General features: G+C 35.8%; 2 protein-coding genes across 5 annotated transcripts; one reads left to right on the forward strand and one right to left on the reverse strand.

Annotated features, from left to right (window-relative positions):
* Nucleotides 1–35: 35 nt before the first annotated feature.
* On the forward strand, nt 36–4,812 carry LOC110838973 (proteasomal ATPase-associated factor 1). Of its 3 annotated transcripts, none has more exons than XM_022082705.2 (8): nt 36–271; nt 431–589; nt 1,119–1,159; nt 1,269–1,459; nt 1,762–1,857; nt 2,747–2,952; nt 3,552–3,691; nt 4,278–4,812. In XM_022082705.2, exons 2-8 carry the CDS (start codon nt 522–524, stop codon nt 4,778–4,780), a joined length of 1,245 nt encoding a protein of 414 aa, XP_021938397.1. In that variant the 5' UTR covers nt 36–271; nt 431–521; the 3' UTR covers nt 4,781–4,812. The 3 variants fall into 3 exon arrangements, with proteins under 3 accessions (XP_021938397.1, XP_021938389.1, XP_087196426.1); XM_022082697.2 differs by having other exon boundaries at nt 446–589; XM_087340300.1 differs by having other exon boundaries at nt 36–589.
* Nucleotides 4,813–5,183: 371 nt separating this feature from the next.
* On the reverse strand, nt 5,184–13,989 carry LOC110838987 (trophoblast glycoprotein). Of its 2 annotated transcripts, none has more exons than XM_022082725.2 (3): nt 13,862–13,989; nt 8,598–8,833; nt 5,184–8,325 (listed from the first exon to the last, which is right to left on the reverse strand). In XM_022082725.2, the coding sequence occupies exons 2-3, from the start codon at nt 8,826–8,828 to the stop codon at nt 7,348–7,350; spliced, it is 1,209 nt and encodes a 402-aa protein (XP_021938417.1). In that variant the 5' UTR covers nt 8,829–8,833; nt 13,862–13,989; the 3' UTR covers nt 5,184–7,347. The 2 variants fall into 2 exon arrangements, with proteins under 2 accessions (XP_021938417.1, XP_021938408.1); XM_022082716.2 differs by lacking the exon at nt 13,862–13,989 and adding an exon at nt 13,704–13,843.
* Nucleotides 13,990–14,053: the final 64 nt, after the last annotated feature.

Raw genomic sequence — 14,053 nt, forward strand, 5'->3', positions numbered from 1 at the left:
CTTGTTTCTTCAAACAATACAATAGAAATTACTCTATGCAGAGATAACGGTTTAGTGCGACATATTGGTGTTTATAACACAAATTTCGTTAAATGTCAGAGTTATAGATGAGGTATAAGTTCTTTCTGTAAAAACTAAGTGGGGTGGGTGAACATTTATTGTAACAGCACGTTCTTCAGCGAATTTCATCATAGATTATACTGTGTCTATAAGTACGCATATGCGTTTCAATGAGGGAAGGGTGTTGACAGCTAGTGATATCTATCAGGAGGTAATTGGCAGTTCGTATGTATAGGTGCAATTCAATGTGAAATGAACACAGATGAGCTGTTTCTAAACAAGTAGTTTATGTCTCTTCAAGGTCCATGTAGTGTTTAAGATACCAAAACCCTCAGCTGTCTTTTTTAATTATAATTAATATTTAAATTAGATTACGTATCTCCAGACAGTGCGCCAAGTAGTCAACCGTGGAATTAAATCTGATCAGAAAGCAGAACAGGAAGGATACTTACCTGTTCCTCATGCCTGGTGGTAATCGTATCCCCACACCGGTTATTTCGATTCAGTGTGATTGGGATGAAATACTTAGGTAAGTTGATTTTATTTTTTACAGCTACGGTGGTTGAAATAATATGAAGCTCTTGACAAAAGTAAATGAAATTGATCATGTTGACTCACTGCTTGAACAATGGTTGCAATTATAATTTTATGAATTCCAGTTTAGTCACTTACCAAAAGTAACATACTGTTCTGTTCTAACCTGTCACACAACTTACTTAAGATAATTGGCCACAGCATTTAAAAGGAACTTTGAATGTTTCATTTAGTATAGAAGTAAAAAATTTTAATTGTATATTTATATGGTGAATCTGGATTTCTATAGAACTTCACCTTAATAAAACCACAGAATATATTCGTTGTTCTTTTTCTGCTGGTTTACAGAAATGCAGTTTAACATTTATAATATTCATTGTTGAGTATAGTAACAATATAGGAAGGAGTTAACCAGTCATTTGCCTGACATCCTCTGAATTTAAAAAATCTGTTGAAGTGTCAGTTTTACAAAGATTGATACATATTGTGTGAAACCTAATTGCCTTTTGTGAATTTATTTACAGGCAGGTGAACACAGAAGTGTGGATTGCCTGTAAATTAAGAGGTAATTATTGTTGGAATTTTGCAGCATAATCTATTGGGTGTTTAGTACAGCAGGATGTGCTGCATGTTACTCTTAAGCATAGTTCTGTAACAAAGATTCTTTCTTTTAGGTCAGGCCAGTTTTCAAGGAAATATATACAGCCGTGGCCTTTCCAATGAGGGTATTCCTCAAGTCACGACAACAAATGGCTTTACAGTTTGTGGAATTTCACGAAATACAATCCAAGTGAAGCATGAATCTGGGAACATCTGTATTTTTGTTGCCCCTTGTAGTGTTTTCACTGGAATACATTTAAAAAGTGTAGGTAGTAGTGTTTGCTAAACAGATTTATTATAAAAAAATGTGATAACACCTTTCTTTAGTTCAAAATTTGGTCATTAAGTTAGTAGAATTATTCAGAGAACAGTCAGTGTGCCCTAAGCATGGTGCCAGGAAGGCAGATAAGGAACATTTAGGCAACACCTAACATGCATTATTAATCTCAACACTGGATGTTTGTTTATTGACTTGCATGTATTTGCTGTTAAATATTTAAACAATTGAGCATTATATCCCAGTTACAATTCTGTGAGGAAGAAATTTTAATTTATTTTCATTTACAGGTCATATCATTGGATGCTACATCTGGGGGTTTGTGTGTGTCGGTATGCACTGAAAATAAACTCCAAGTCTGGGACACTAGACAAGGTCTTTTGAGGGTAAATTTGAATTTCCATTCACATTAAGTATAGACTTACTGTAGCACAGAAAGGCAAAACATCGGTTTTGAATTTTACCCTTACTCATTGCCCTGATGATGGAAGTAGCAAGTACCTCTGAAATGTCGATAAACTTCTACCAGACAACATGGCTCTATAACCTAGAAGGCAGCCATCTTTCATCAGTTTTGAAATATGTAAAAAGAATATTATCTGTAAAGCTTTCACATACTGTCAAGTATGAATGTACAGCATATTATATGTCTTGCATAAAGAATATTTGCCAGCTGAGGTCAATATAATTACTTTTGTAAAATAAATGCTTTGCTTACTAACCTCCCATGTGCAGCAATCCAAAAGTTGAGGTATGAAAGGCAATATGTCTACACACCATGACAAGTAGGAAAGTGGAGGTAAAGCTCCACATATTCTTAACCTTGGCACTGCATGGAAGCAAGTGTTCAGCTTTGTGCTGTACCCACTAGGACCCATCAGATAGGTTGGGTGGTCCCACAGCTAGTCTAGATGTGGTGGCAAGAAAAAATTGTGCTTAGCAGGAAAAATTCCCATCATCAACCTATAGCTAGCAGCTTATTGAGCTATGAATACATACTATGTTTAGCCCTTTCTGTGTGGTTAGGTGTTATTTTATCAACAATTGTTAGACTTAGGACAAGAGGATAAAATTCCACCTGCAGAGACTTTTAATCAATTATCATGAGTGGATAATATTTTAGCCATGTGATATTATTAAACAAGACCCCTATTTTGACACAGATTGCTTTTTAATAATGTTTACATATAAACTGTACAACATTATTTCACCAGATGTGATCAGTGTACAAAACACTCTATGTACTATATTTTGGTGACGCACTATACCTTACAGCGTACCCTGGAGGGCCATGTGGGTGATGTATACAAGTGTCGCTTCTTCCCATCTGGAATAGTGGTGCTGTCTGGTGGTGCAGATATGCAACTGAAAATCTGGTCAGCTGAAACTGGACAGTGCCCAGTGACACTGCGTGGCCATACAGCAGCTGTAACAGACATGTGTATCATCGACAAAGGTCGTAACATTATTTCAGTCTCCAAGTAAGAAGCACTTTGGTAAATTAATTGCAAGTTTTGTAAAAATATACAATTAAACTTCTGTAAACCCTTGCTAGTTATGGTTATTGCTTTCAATGAAATTCCACATCAGGCCAAAGTATATTCAGCAAGATTAGTGTGAGAAAGATATTAACATGTTGACTCCCAAGTGATTTTGCCAGGCATGACTATGACCCACCGGTCATCCTTAACCTACACTGGTAAAAGAAAATCATAAACTGTATGAACCCTGGGTCAATCCAGTGGCTCTCACAAATTTCATGCATTTTTCCTGTTCTGGTTGTGATGTTACAAACAGCTTATTTCATTTCATGGAGACTGAGCATCGAACAAATGATAGTCTTGTGACCCAGTGGTGTGTCTCATAGTACTAAAGTCTGTTATCAGGTGACCTGCATGGGAGCCAATATGTTAATATATGTGCACAGCATATATATTAGCATAATTTTTTTATGTATTTTTTATCATTTCCTAATTTTGAGGTTTATCATACATTTTTACTGTAAAGTTAAACGTTAATGGAAGCTTTTCACAGGGTGGCAGATAAAGACTCAAATACCAACCTATAATTGTGCTTTCAGAGATGGTACGGCCAAACTGTGGAGCTGTGGTGAGGCTTGTTGCCTAGCAACCCTTGTACAGTTGGGTACAACAATCAACAGCTGCTGCTTGGGTGTGGCGAATAATAAAATGCAATTTGCAGTACCAGCAGAACCTCCAAGTATGTGACTTGGCATGCCTGACAGTACATTGGCATTTCTGACTACTCATACATTATTTGGAGTGTTGTATGCATGACAATAAAAGCCCTTTCTTGTTGTATCTAACAATGCCATATCAATAGCAGAGCTTAATTAGCATCAGATGAAAAATACCAGGGTTGCTCTGAAGTGTAAGTTGGAAAGTACCGTATATTTTGAATGATGCACTCAAATTTTAGAGGAAAAAACAATTGTATTATAAGATGCAGATTTTAGGCAGCATTTTCCAGGGAAAAAGGTGTCTTGTAATTTAGAAAATACAGTATATACGAGGAAGCGGTTATGACATTCTTTAAATTCTTATTCTAGATTTGACTGGAAGAAACATCATATACGATACCCAACTTAGATCCAATCATCATGGGACTGATAAAAAAACAGTATTCACCACTTTGTTGGTGAATTTATGAAACCTTACAAAGTAAATTTTCTTTTCCTGTAAAAAAAAATTCTATGTCTGAGTAGAATACTTCTAATCATGCTGACAAGGCACAAACAATGCAGAAGTTTTCTGGTCACTCAAGTTCATTTTTGTTTCCTTTGCAGGTGAGCATGAAGTGGGTACAGCAAATAAGATCTTGCTTCTAGGTTGTGAGGATGGCACAGTGCACTGTTTGGCAGTGCACAGCCGACAGACTCTGTTTTCCAAGTTGCATTCCTCTGCGGTGAACTGTGTTACAGTACTGTCAGTTGATCACTTTGTGGTTGGATGTCAGGATGGCCAGATCCTGCTTTATACTTTTGAGCAACCTGCAGAACCAGTTTACTGTTGGTATGAATCCAACAGTGCAGCACTTTGTCTTCTGTCATTTAAAGAAGATGGATTCTTTGTTGGGAAAGCTGATGGTAGTTGTGTTTATCACCAGCTTCCAGCCAGAAACAGCAGTGAAACTTGCTATCATGTTAGAGTACAGCTGACAGGACCTGACTGTGATCCGGTTTATGATATTTCCTTTGATGGCACTTATGTATATACATCTTGCAGGGATGCTGCTGTAAGGAAGTATGATGTGCTGAAGATTGTACCAAACCTAGACTCTTTTGTTTAAAACAGTTAATAAAGCACTGTATTTTGTTCCAATTTAGGATTTGTTATAATTTTGATGATTCTTGCATTTTATGTTACAACACCTATGAATAGTCTTGGGAAGTTCAATTTCTGAAAACAAGAAGTTATCTTCATTATAGTGGGGTTGGTATCTGATAAATTACTGCTGCTAAATACATATTGAAGGTTGTCTGCATAAGGTAAATTACAACTTAAAACTTTAATACAAACTAATTATCATAGCTCTTCTATCAATGTGGTATTATAGGAGACAATATGAATAATGTACAGGGCTCTTTATGAGCTATAAATAAGGCAAGAAGTGAAGATACTTGTTCTAACCTTTTCTGTGGTTTGAATCTCTAAACAGAATCTTGGGTCCATGTTAGAAGTAACAACCAACACAAAGTGATATTCCTATTTATTTAAGGCTTCTCTGATGAACAACATAACACTAAAGTTAGGACAAACCTTGCACGGGGAAAACTTTACAATGCCATTGGATTCAGATCATACAAACTAAACCTCTAAAACAGGGTAAGATCATATATCGAGCACTGCTAAATAGGAATTTCACAGCATCCATTTATATCTCTAAAGCATTTTGTCCCATGGACCTGGATTTAGCTATAATACTAAAAGTGTATTTGCTGTGTTTGTAGGAGGTATTAATACAATTTTTTAAACCTCTCAAATGTGTTTTAATTCTCACCACCACTTCACTGTGGAGGTACAAGGGAAAAATCCAAATTAACAGCAGTCCCCCCCCCCCCCCCCCCCCTTTCAGATTTATATTCCTCTTCTATGGTCCTAATTCTGTCTCAGTTTTATATTTTCTTCCCAGTTTGACTAGTCATTAGCAGACAGTGGGGTTCTCTGGGTCTCTTACGGATGCACTGTTGTAATTGATTAATAGTACTTTAATTATGTGGATGCTGTATACTAATCAAGTTATTCTTCATTCTGTGTATGCACTATCTCAGTACTGCCAGAATCTGAGTCAGATACAATCTTCAAAAACTTAATATATAATTAAATAATGACTTGGTCGAAAGTTACTCGTCTCAGAATTCAGTACAACTACGTTTTTAAGGGGAACTGATGGCTCACAAAGGGAAACAACTTATTCTAGTTATCAGAATTATAAGGAAACAGCCATAAAAATATGTTTATAAATCTTAGAAATTCCAGTTTAGAACCACCAGATTATATGGTACATGGATAATGATTATAACTCTTCATAACCAATGTCAGGGTCTGTAATAAATTATTCATTTGCTTATGTATGTATGTTAATAAAATATGAGACAACCTTATACTTAATAATTTTACTGGCTAGTTCATATGCACATTGTAAATTATCTGGAACTATTATGGAAAAGATAACTGTTGATAGGCATCTTAAAAATTACAAATTGATGAGACATGACCCATCTCAAGGTATTCAAAATTTAATCATCCATTTAATTAGAACTGCAGCAATGCAGGTCTCTGAGTCAACATCTCAAACAGGTCCTAATTATTCAAAAACTTGCCAGCCCAAGTAAAATCCATTATAGCGAATGAAGAATGCCTATAAATCTATGTTCAGACTCATGCTTAGCATTGGTAGGTAGTGAATATTAATTTTTAGCTATTAACATTATCAATTAATTTACCTTGTTTCTAGATTATAAAACAACCTCTCTTTATTTTCTTCTTCCATCAAGGTTTAAGCTCATCAGACCTGTTCCAAGATTATATAAACAGTTCAAACCATTTGAGTTGTGATCTTCTAAATCCCACTTTCCTTGAGAACTGTACTTGAAAACTTCTTGATAGTATACAGTCTTGCATCTGGTAAACATGAATTCCTTATATCCTTGCTTCACTCTCTGTCTCCTTTCAATCCATGTATACAACTCCATTTTTATTTAGATGTTATATTAAGAAAAACGTTTTTTCTTATACTTACAAACATTGTGCATACAGAATAATTTGTAAATTTTGTTACCCATGTATCAGAATCTCAGCATTATTAAGTTTATTATTAAACAATCGACTGTGTGTCACAGCAGCGGACCATGAATCACACTAACCTAAGCAGTTCAAACAAAACAATATATGAGTAGACTGAGAAATAATAAGCACCTCAGTCACCCACATACACACTAGTAGTTTCCTGTTTTGACTTTTACAGATGTTTTACTTATTGCTACTTCTGAAATGAGTACATGTTCTCCTACTAAACACATTCCACTACTATTGCCATTTGCAACTTCAGGTTCAGAAAATAACTCAAGAATACTTGATTGGATCCATGACCACTCTGATTTGCTGCATTACATTTTGACATTCTTTCAAGTCTCAACCACACAATCAACAGCACTGTACCACCTACCATACCTGTTTTAACTACTCATCAAGAGTCTCAACTGAAGGTCACGTTCAACTATAGTACCAATTATTCTTCTCATATCTTTCAATGTAAGATTTAAATGTTAATATCTTAAATATCACATGAACATGACCTCTCGAAAACATAATTGGTCTTTCATAAAATTAATTTCTTTTATCATCTTCATCTTCTTAAACATCCATCTCTGGGTCATCTTGTTTACCAATGGTAGTATACTGTACTTTACGAGAAACTGTGTCTAGTATTGGAGTGAGACGATATTTTATTTGCACTCTGTTCATGTATATAACTGCAGCTAGAAGGGCAAATAAGATGACTGTAAGAACTCCAAGAACAATAGCTGTTGCTTTATGTTGCATATCTGATCCAGCTGCAACTGTTTTCTTTGGAGCACACTGTATTTGACGCAGATCCATAATTGGCTCTCCACCGTTACTTTCAGGAAGACCGCGGTGGCAACGTAGCATTTCCTTGTTTCGTACCTGAACATGTGTTTTTTGTAACCATGCATACAAATCAGCAATATTACAGTCACAAATGAAATGATTGCCACTTAAGTCAATGACAAAGGTCCTATTTTGTGCAGGGAATGAGTCTAATATGTCTAAATCTTCAGTGCTAAAGCCAGACATCCTGTTTCTTTCCAAATCAAGAAACCGAAGATGCTTCAAACAAGTAATATTGAAATTCAAACTTCTCAAAAGATTATCTCCAAGATGTAGATCCATAAGCTTTGGGAGATCACAGAAGACTTGTGGGTCTCGGAAACGTGTAATTTCATTTTGCTCCAGATGAAGTTTAGTCAGCTGCGTAAGATTGCTATTTACAAAGATATCATGTAAGTCAGTTGCTAGATCATCTGGGGTATTATCAGCAAAAGCATCTGTAAGATGTAATTCCATGAGATTGATAAAACTAGAAAATACTCTTGGATGGTGGTGGTTGGAGCCATCAGCTGAAGAGATTGAAAGATCATTGTGGTTTAGAAGAAGACGCTGCACATTTCCAACTCTGTGATATGATTTCCCTCGAATTTCACGTATCTTGTTGTTTGACATGTCAACTACCCGAAGCTGACTGTAATTGTTAAAAGTCCCAAATACATTCCATGGAAGCTCAGGGATGTTGTTCCCACTGAATATCAGAACCTGAAACAAATGAATTTGTGAAGTTCTAGAAGTTCTGACATTCATTGTTGTGATGCAATTTAGAAAGGTTCCAGTCCTCTCACAGAATACAAACAAAATGTTTTCAGTGGGGGTTATATTTTATTTAAACGTTATGGTTGACCTATAAATCTTTGTAAAGTTTGGCTGTGTTTTTTTTAACTGATTTTTAAACTCTATCCACAAAGTGAAATCCTGTTGTGGATAAGAATAGTAATTTAAAAGCTACATGAGCTGAGCTGTTTACTACAGACCTGTGTTTGAGGAGGTATATGCTGGAGGACCGATGTATCGTTGAATCCAGTATCTGTACAATTGACAATGTATTGTTCATTCTTTCCATCATATTCTCCCTTTTGACATGAGCATTTTCCTCCAAACTCAGGACCACAATCCCCAAAGGCTAGGGAAAGTTCTAATGACAACAGTAATACACAGGAAAACAACAAGTTTTTTACATATTCCATCTTGACAAGAAGAACCATTTCTCCTGAAAAATAATTAAAAAGAAACTTTGCTATAATTTGTGGTTTTCAAGAGGATATCATCTGCTACAATGCACTCAATCTGTACATTCTGAGTACCTTTGATCATACTTGTTGGGAAGAATTCATTACCAGGAAACATAAAACAGTAACTACTTTTACAGTCCCAATATGAAATTGTTGAACTCACAGGAAACTGTCACAGAATAACAGGTTTCACAAAACAGTCTGGAACTCACCACAACAGAGGGATTAAGTTAGGCCAAATTCCTGAATGACTGGAGAATATAAAAGCAGTTTTAAAATATATGATTATTTCAACTTAAATTATGAAAACAGAAGTACTTCATTGTAACATAGGCCAGCATAGCATAAAAACATTTGTTCACTCAACAAAATTCATTTTGTGTTTTAATGCTTGATGCAATATATCAATCAGTATGATAGCAACCTTCCAAATGAAAGCAAGAATTCCTTCACAAGTTGTATTCTAAATAAAAGCAACTTCAGTTATATATTATACGCTTATAGTTATGCTATGAAATGTCATTATTTTCATAGTATTATCTGTGATAGATTATTCAAATATACTAACTCCACTCAGCAGAGTCCTTGAGAAGCTAACAGTATTTCTGCTACCCAAAAAATTCCTGGCTTTTGTGGAACCTGAAGGTTCATATTCACAAGAGCCTGTCACTGGTCCTTATCCTCAGACACATGATTTTGGTCCACATCCTCACACAATATTTCCTTAAGATCCATTTTAAAAATATTCTCCAATTTATGCCCATGTCTTCTGGTTGGTTGCCTCTGTTCAGGCTTCCCAATCAAAATTTTGAAAACATTTCTGATCTCTTCTATAATACTACATATCCCACCCACCTCATCCTGATTTGATCATCCCAATATTTGATGAAGAGTAAAAATTGTGCAGTTTTCTCCAGTCTCATGCCACTTCCTCCTTATAAGGTTCAATTATTCCCCTAGCTCCCTGCTCTTAGACACCCTAAATCTGTTTTTTCTGCTTACATGTGAGAGATTAGTTTTCACACCCACACCAAATAAAGGTAAGATTTCATTTTCACACCTTTTGAAAACAGAGGAAGATAAGATTCTGAACTGCAAACATTTCACACATTTAATCTGCATACAATTTCTTCTTGAATATAATTTTAATCTGTTATTGTCAATCCAAAATATTTTACCTTTCCACATTATCAAAGGATTTATTGGCTACCTTCATATAATTATTTAAATCTGCATTTTCTTTGTATTATCTGTCCCAGTTCACAGGATGCCATGGTCATATATCATTTTCCCTTCCTGTAGATTCTCGTCTACTGCTTCTTGGAACAGACTGACTGTTCGGTTATTTGGAGAAGATGCTTGAACTACAGGTAGCCCTCGATTTACGTCGGGAATGCGTTCCTGGACGAACCGGCGTAAATTGAAACTCTTTTATAATGTAAATCAATGGGAAGTCAATGACATGTGTTCCCAGCACCCAAACATTGACGAGTAATATAATGACATTACATTTAAAGCTCTGAAATAACGTAAATAAAATAAAGGGAATTTAAAAAATATATTTTATACACTTGCAATCGGCAATTCGTTGGTCCCCGCGATTGACGTAAGACGCCGACCTATAGAAAATTGCGTAGTAAAATTAACCCCGGTACCTCCGCAGAGATTAAATCAGTCCTTTGAAAGTTTAAAGCGCCAGGAATGAAACTGCATAAGAGCAAACTCGCATATCCAAAAGTTTGCATTTCACAAAAAGATTTTACCGATTCATCGATCTCATTGGAGCAAATTCGCGTTAACGAAAAAGGTAATTGCAGAGATTACTGTATTTATAATTTTTATTCAAAATCAGCGATGTAAGAATTACGATTTAGTATAAAAATCAGTACGAGATACATTGTAAAACGTTATAAATAATTGTATTTTTTTTTCACTTTTTGACTTGCTGATTTCAAAATCGGCGTTATTCTGAATCGGCGCAAATCGAGGGCTACCTCTACATTGATTAATGCTGAATATATATATACACATTTGGAAGGAGAATGTTATAGCTTATTTCAAGGCATTTCACCAACATGCTCATGGAAAGTGATGAAACGTATCAGCAATCAAAAATTCGTCCTTGTAATTCTGGTTTTCAAATAAATTCAAAGCCCTCCCATTTCTACACACAATGTGTAGGATGGAGTCTGTGGGCCATTTGCTTGGTGGGTGAGGTCTATGACAGCAGTAGGTCATCACTGGTGACTCACAGTATGTGACTCATTTTCTGTATGTGCTTCAAATCATGTATGCTCTCATCCCAATTTCCTTAAGTTTATATTTAGTACAATTCTAAAATTGTTAAGGGCTTCATCTCTGTCTGAAATGGCACTTGAACAGTCTGTGATTAAAGATATTTTATTTCCAGCATACCAACTGATACAAGGCTTTAGCTGCTGCTGTTGATACTGCTAGTATATATTTACTATTATTAGTGTTAATAATACTACAAAACTACAGTTACTACTATCCCACTAAAAAGAGCTGTTATCATTACTGCTATTACCAATCCTAGTAGCTGAGATAACTGTCAGTATAGAGACTAGGCTACAAGATGGATGACCTTGGTTCAATTCCTGGAGAGGTAGTATGTCTTCACACATAAAAACCAACTCTGGGACCTAATGGGTACCAGTTTTCCCCCCTTAGGGATAAAGTGGCCATAGTGTGAAATAACATTCACCACCTTCTAGTACAGACACACACGTCTGCTTAGCGCGGTGCTTAGTTAAGCAACAAACACATCGTTATTACCATTACTACTGTTATTGTTTCGTCAGAATGCTTGAAACAGCCTAGTTGTATCTCTGACACTTAAATGATTTCGCTAAGACGTGAGACCAGTAATAGGAAGAAATAACTGCCTTATTTTTGCTACAAACTATCCCTTATCACCACACTGTCGATGTGAATTGCAAGTGTGGAGTTCACAGAATTCCAAGCTCTAGACCTGAAATGAAGTGATTGGTCAGATCGCTTTCGTCCCCTGGAATAATCGTCAGTAACCACTTTTCATGAGACTTCGTAGACCCAAAAAGCCGACATTCTAAAATACAACTCAAAATACAGCGCAATATAAATTTTAAAGCGTCAAATGACCTTTATTATCCTCTGTTCAAGTAGCAAATATGACTTCATCGTTTCCCTGGCGTGGAAATAAGAAATACGTACAAAAATTTATTGAGCACAACTTTTGGAAGTTGGCTACTTAGAAAATAAAAAAGGAACTAGGATAATAATGGACTACGAAAATGGGTTTTGAAAAATAGGCTGTATCAAGCTGGCTAAAAACAACTCAAATGGTGATATTTTCGAACGAGTCAGACCTTGTCATTCCCTACCCATGAATTTGTATTATCACCAGAAATAGAATTTTTCAAAGTAACTCGCACATATTATAGTTGAAAGAGAATTATCGTTCTTGATGTATGACTAGCTGAGCGAATATTTATTAACTTCTCAATTTTTCAAAACAGTGGGGCCGATTATACAAAGACTGTATGCATCAAATAATATTTCTCCGGATAACCTGTAGCGAAGGAGGGATGATATGATGGATTTATCCATCATAGATTTGTGACGGTATTCCGATGTGACAAAAGGGGACGGACACACATTTTTAGTTTTTCAACTAAACGCATAAACTAGGAAGCAGGAACTGAAAAAAATTAGGAATTTGGATTGTTTATTCTTATTCCAACTGCCGTTATTCTCCAATATTATATACGTATTTAGTTTGTTCCTGTCTCTCATGAAAAGAAGGGTGCCATTAGCCGCATCTCACAGCAAGACGCAATCCGTGTGGAAAACACTAACAGAATTCGGGAATTACAGTTGTCACTAACTTATATTTGAACCGATTGTCAGGTATATGCGTTTTGCAGTATTAGATTTCACTATGTGGCCCATAGGTAAGTGCATCAGCTAATCTATGGATGAACGGGGTATGAAAATTTGGTGCCCATTACGTAATTCTATGTGTATACTCATTATTTAAACCAGAGGGTCACTTTTGAGACCCTATGTTCCGGACTGGATAATATCACAAAACCAATTGTGTAATTATTTTCATCAGGATACCCAGAGGTTGGAAAAATCTAGGCCTAACCATGGTCGAAAACCTTTCGACCATGGGTCTAACATTGGGAACCTGATTCGACGTGAAGTTTATTCAGGAGGGACCTAAGGACGACCTACTTCTGGTCGTGAAATGTCAATCACATCTCAAGGGCACACAAAATAATACAGAATGGCCAAATATCAAAGAAACAATGGATTTTTTCTAAAAACGTTTTACAATCAAGTATCTCTAAATATAACTTATGACTGACACTGCTGTTGCTGCAACTCTGTTCTTTAAAATATATGCCCATAACAAATAATCACAAGAACAAAAAGTTTAATTTCTTAGTAATAGTTCAACTGGATGAGTAACATTTAAATACAACTCCCCAAATCATGTTTTACAGGTAGTTAACCTATTATGATGCCTACACACGATTACGTAAACAGAGTGAGGAAACCTGTTTGCTTCTATTGTTCTGAAGAACTCAGAACGGAACAAAATAGAATAAAATTAGTATCTTACAATTTGTGTTCATCTGTATATTATTTTTTACGTGTGAGCAATTTGTACACTTAAATATGAAATATTTCCCTGCCTGAATAGCTACTGTCAGGTGATCGTGTAGTGTTCTGCAAACAGGGCATATAGTTCAGCGTTTCAATTCATTAGCACGTATAAAGCAGTTTCGTAACCTAAGTAGCCTACATAATACAAAATGTATAAGTATTCCATACACTCACCAATGAAGACAAACTTTTACTTTCGGCACAGTAACTCCAGTTTGGACGTGCCTGTCACTCCTTTAAACACCGAAGAGATTCTGAACGTCTTACAGTAGTTCTGATGTTACCTTGACAACCTTCTAGACTTACAATATTAAAGGATAAAAAATCACTACCGTTTTCTTACTGCTTTGTGCAGTTCCTTGAACCATATAGACGAGTTTGTTTTGGGTCCGATTCGAAAAGACGACCATAACACCTGCAATTCTCAACAGCAGCTGTCCTGCTTCACCAAATATTTTCTCGTAACCTGCGTGGAGAGTAGGACGAACGATTGGTACGAAATGTTGAGCAACAAATTCCTACAC

This window comes from Zootermopsis nevadensis, unplaced genomic scaffold, assembly GCF_977971745.1.
Source record: "Zootermopsis nevadensis isolate Lab colony 2312 unplaced genomic scaffold, Znev_1.0 Znev_ptg000061l, whole genome shotgun sequence".
Taxonomy (NCBI): domain Eukaryota; kingdom Metazoa; phylum Arthropoda; class Insecta; order Blattodea; family Termopsidae; genus Zootermopsis; species Zootermopsis nevadensis.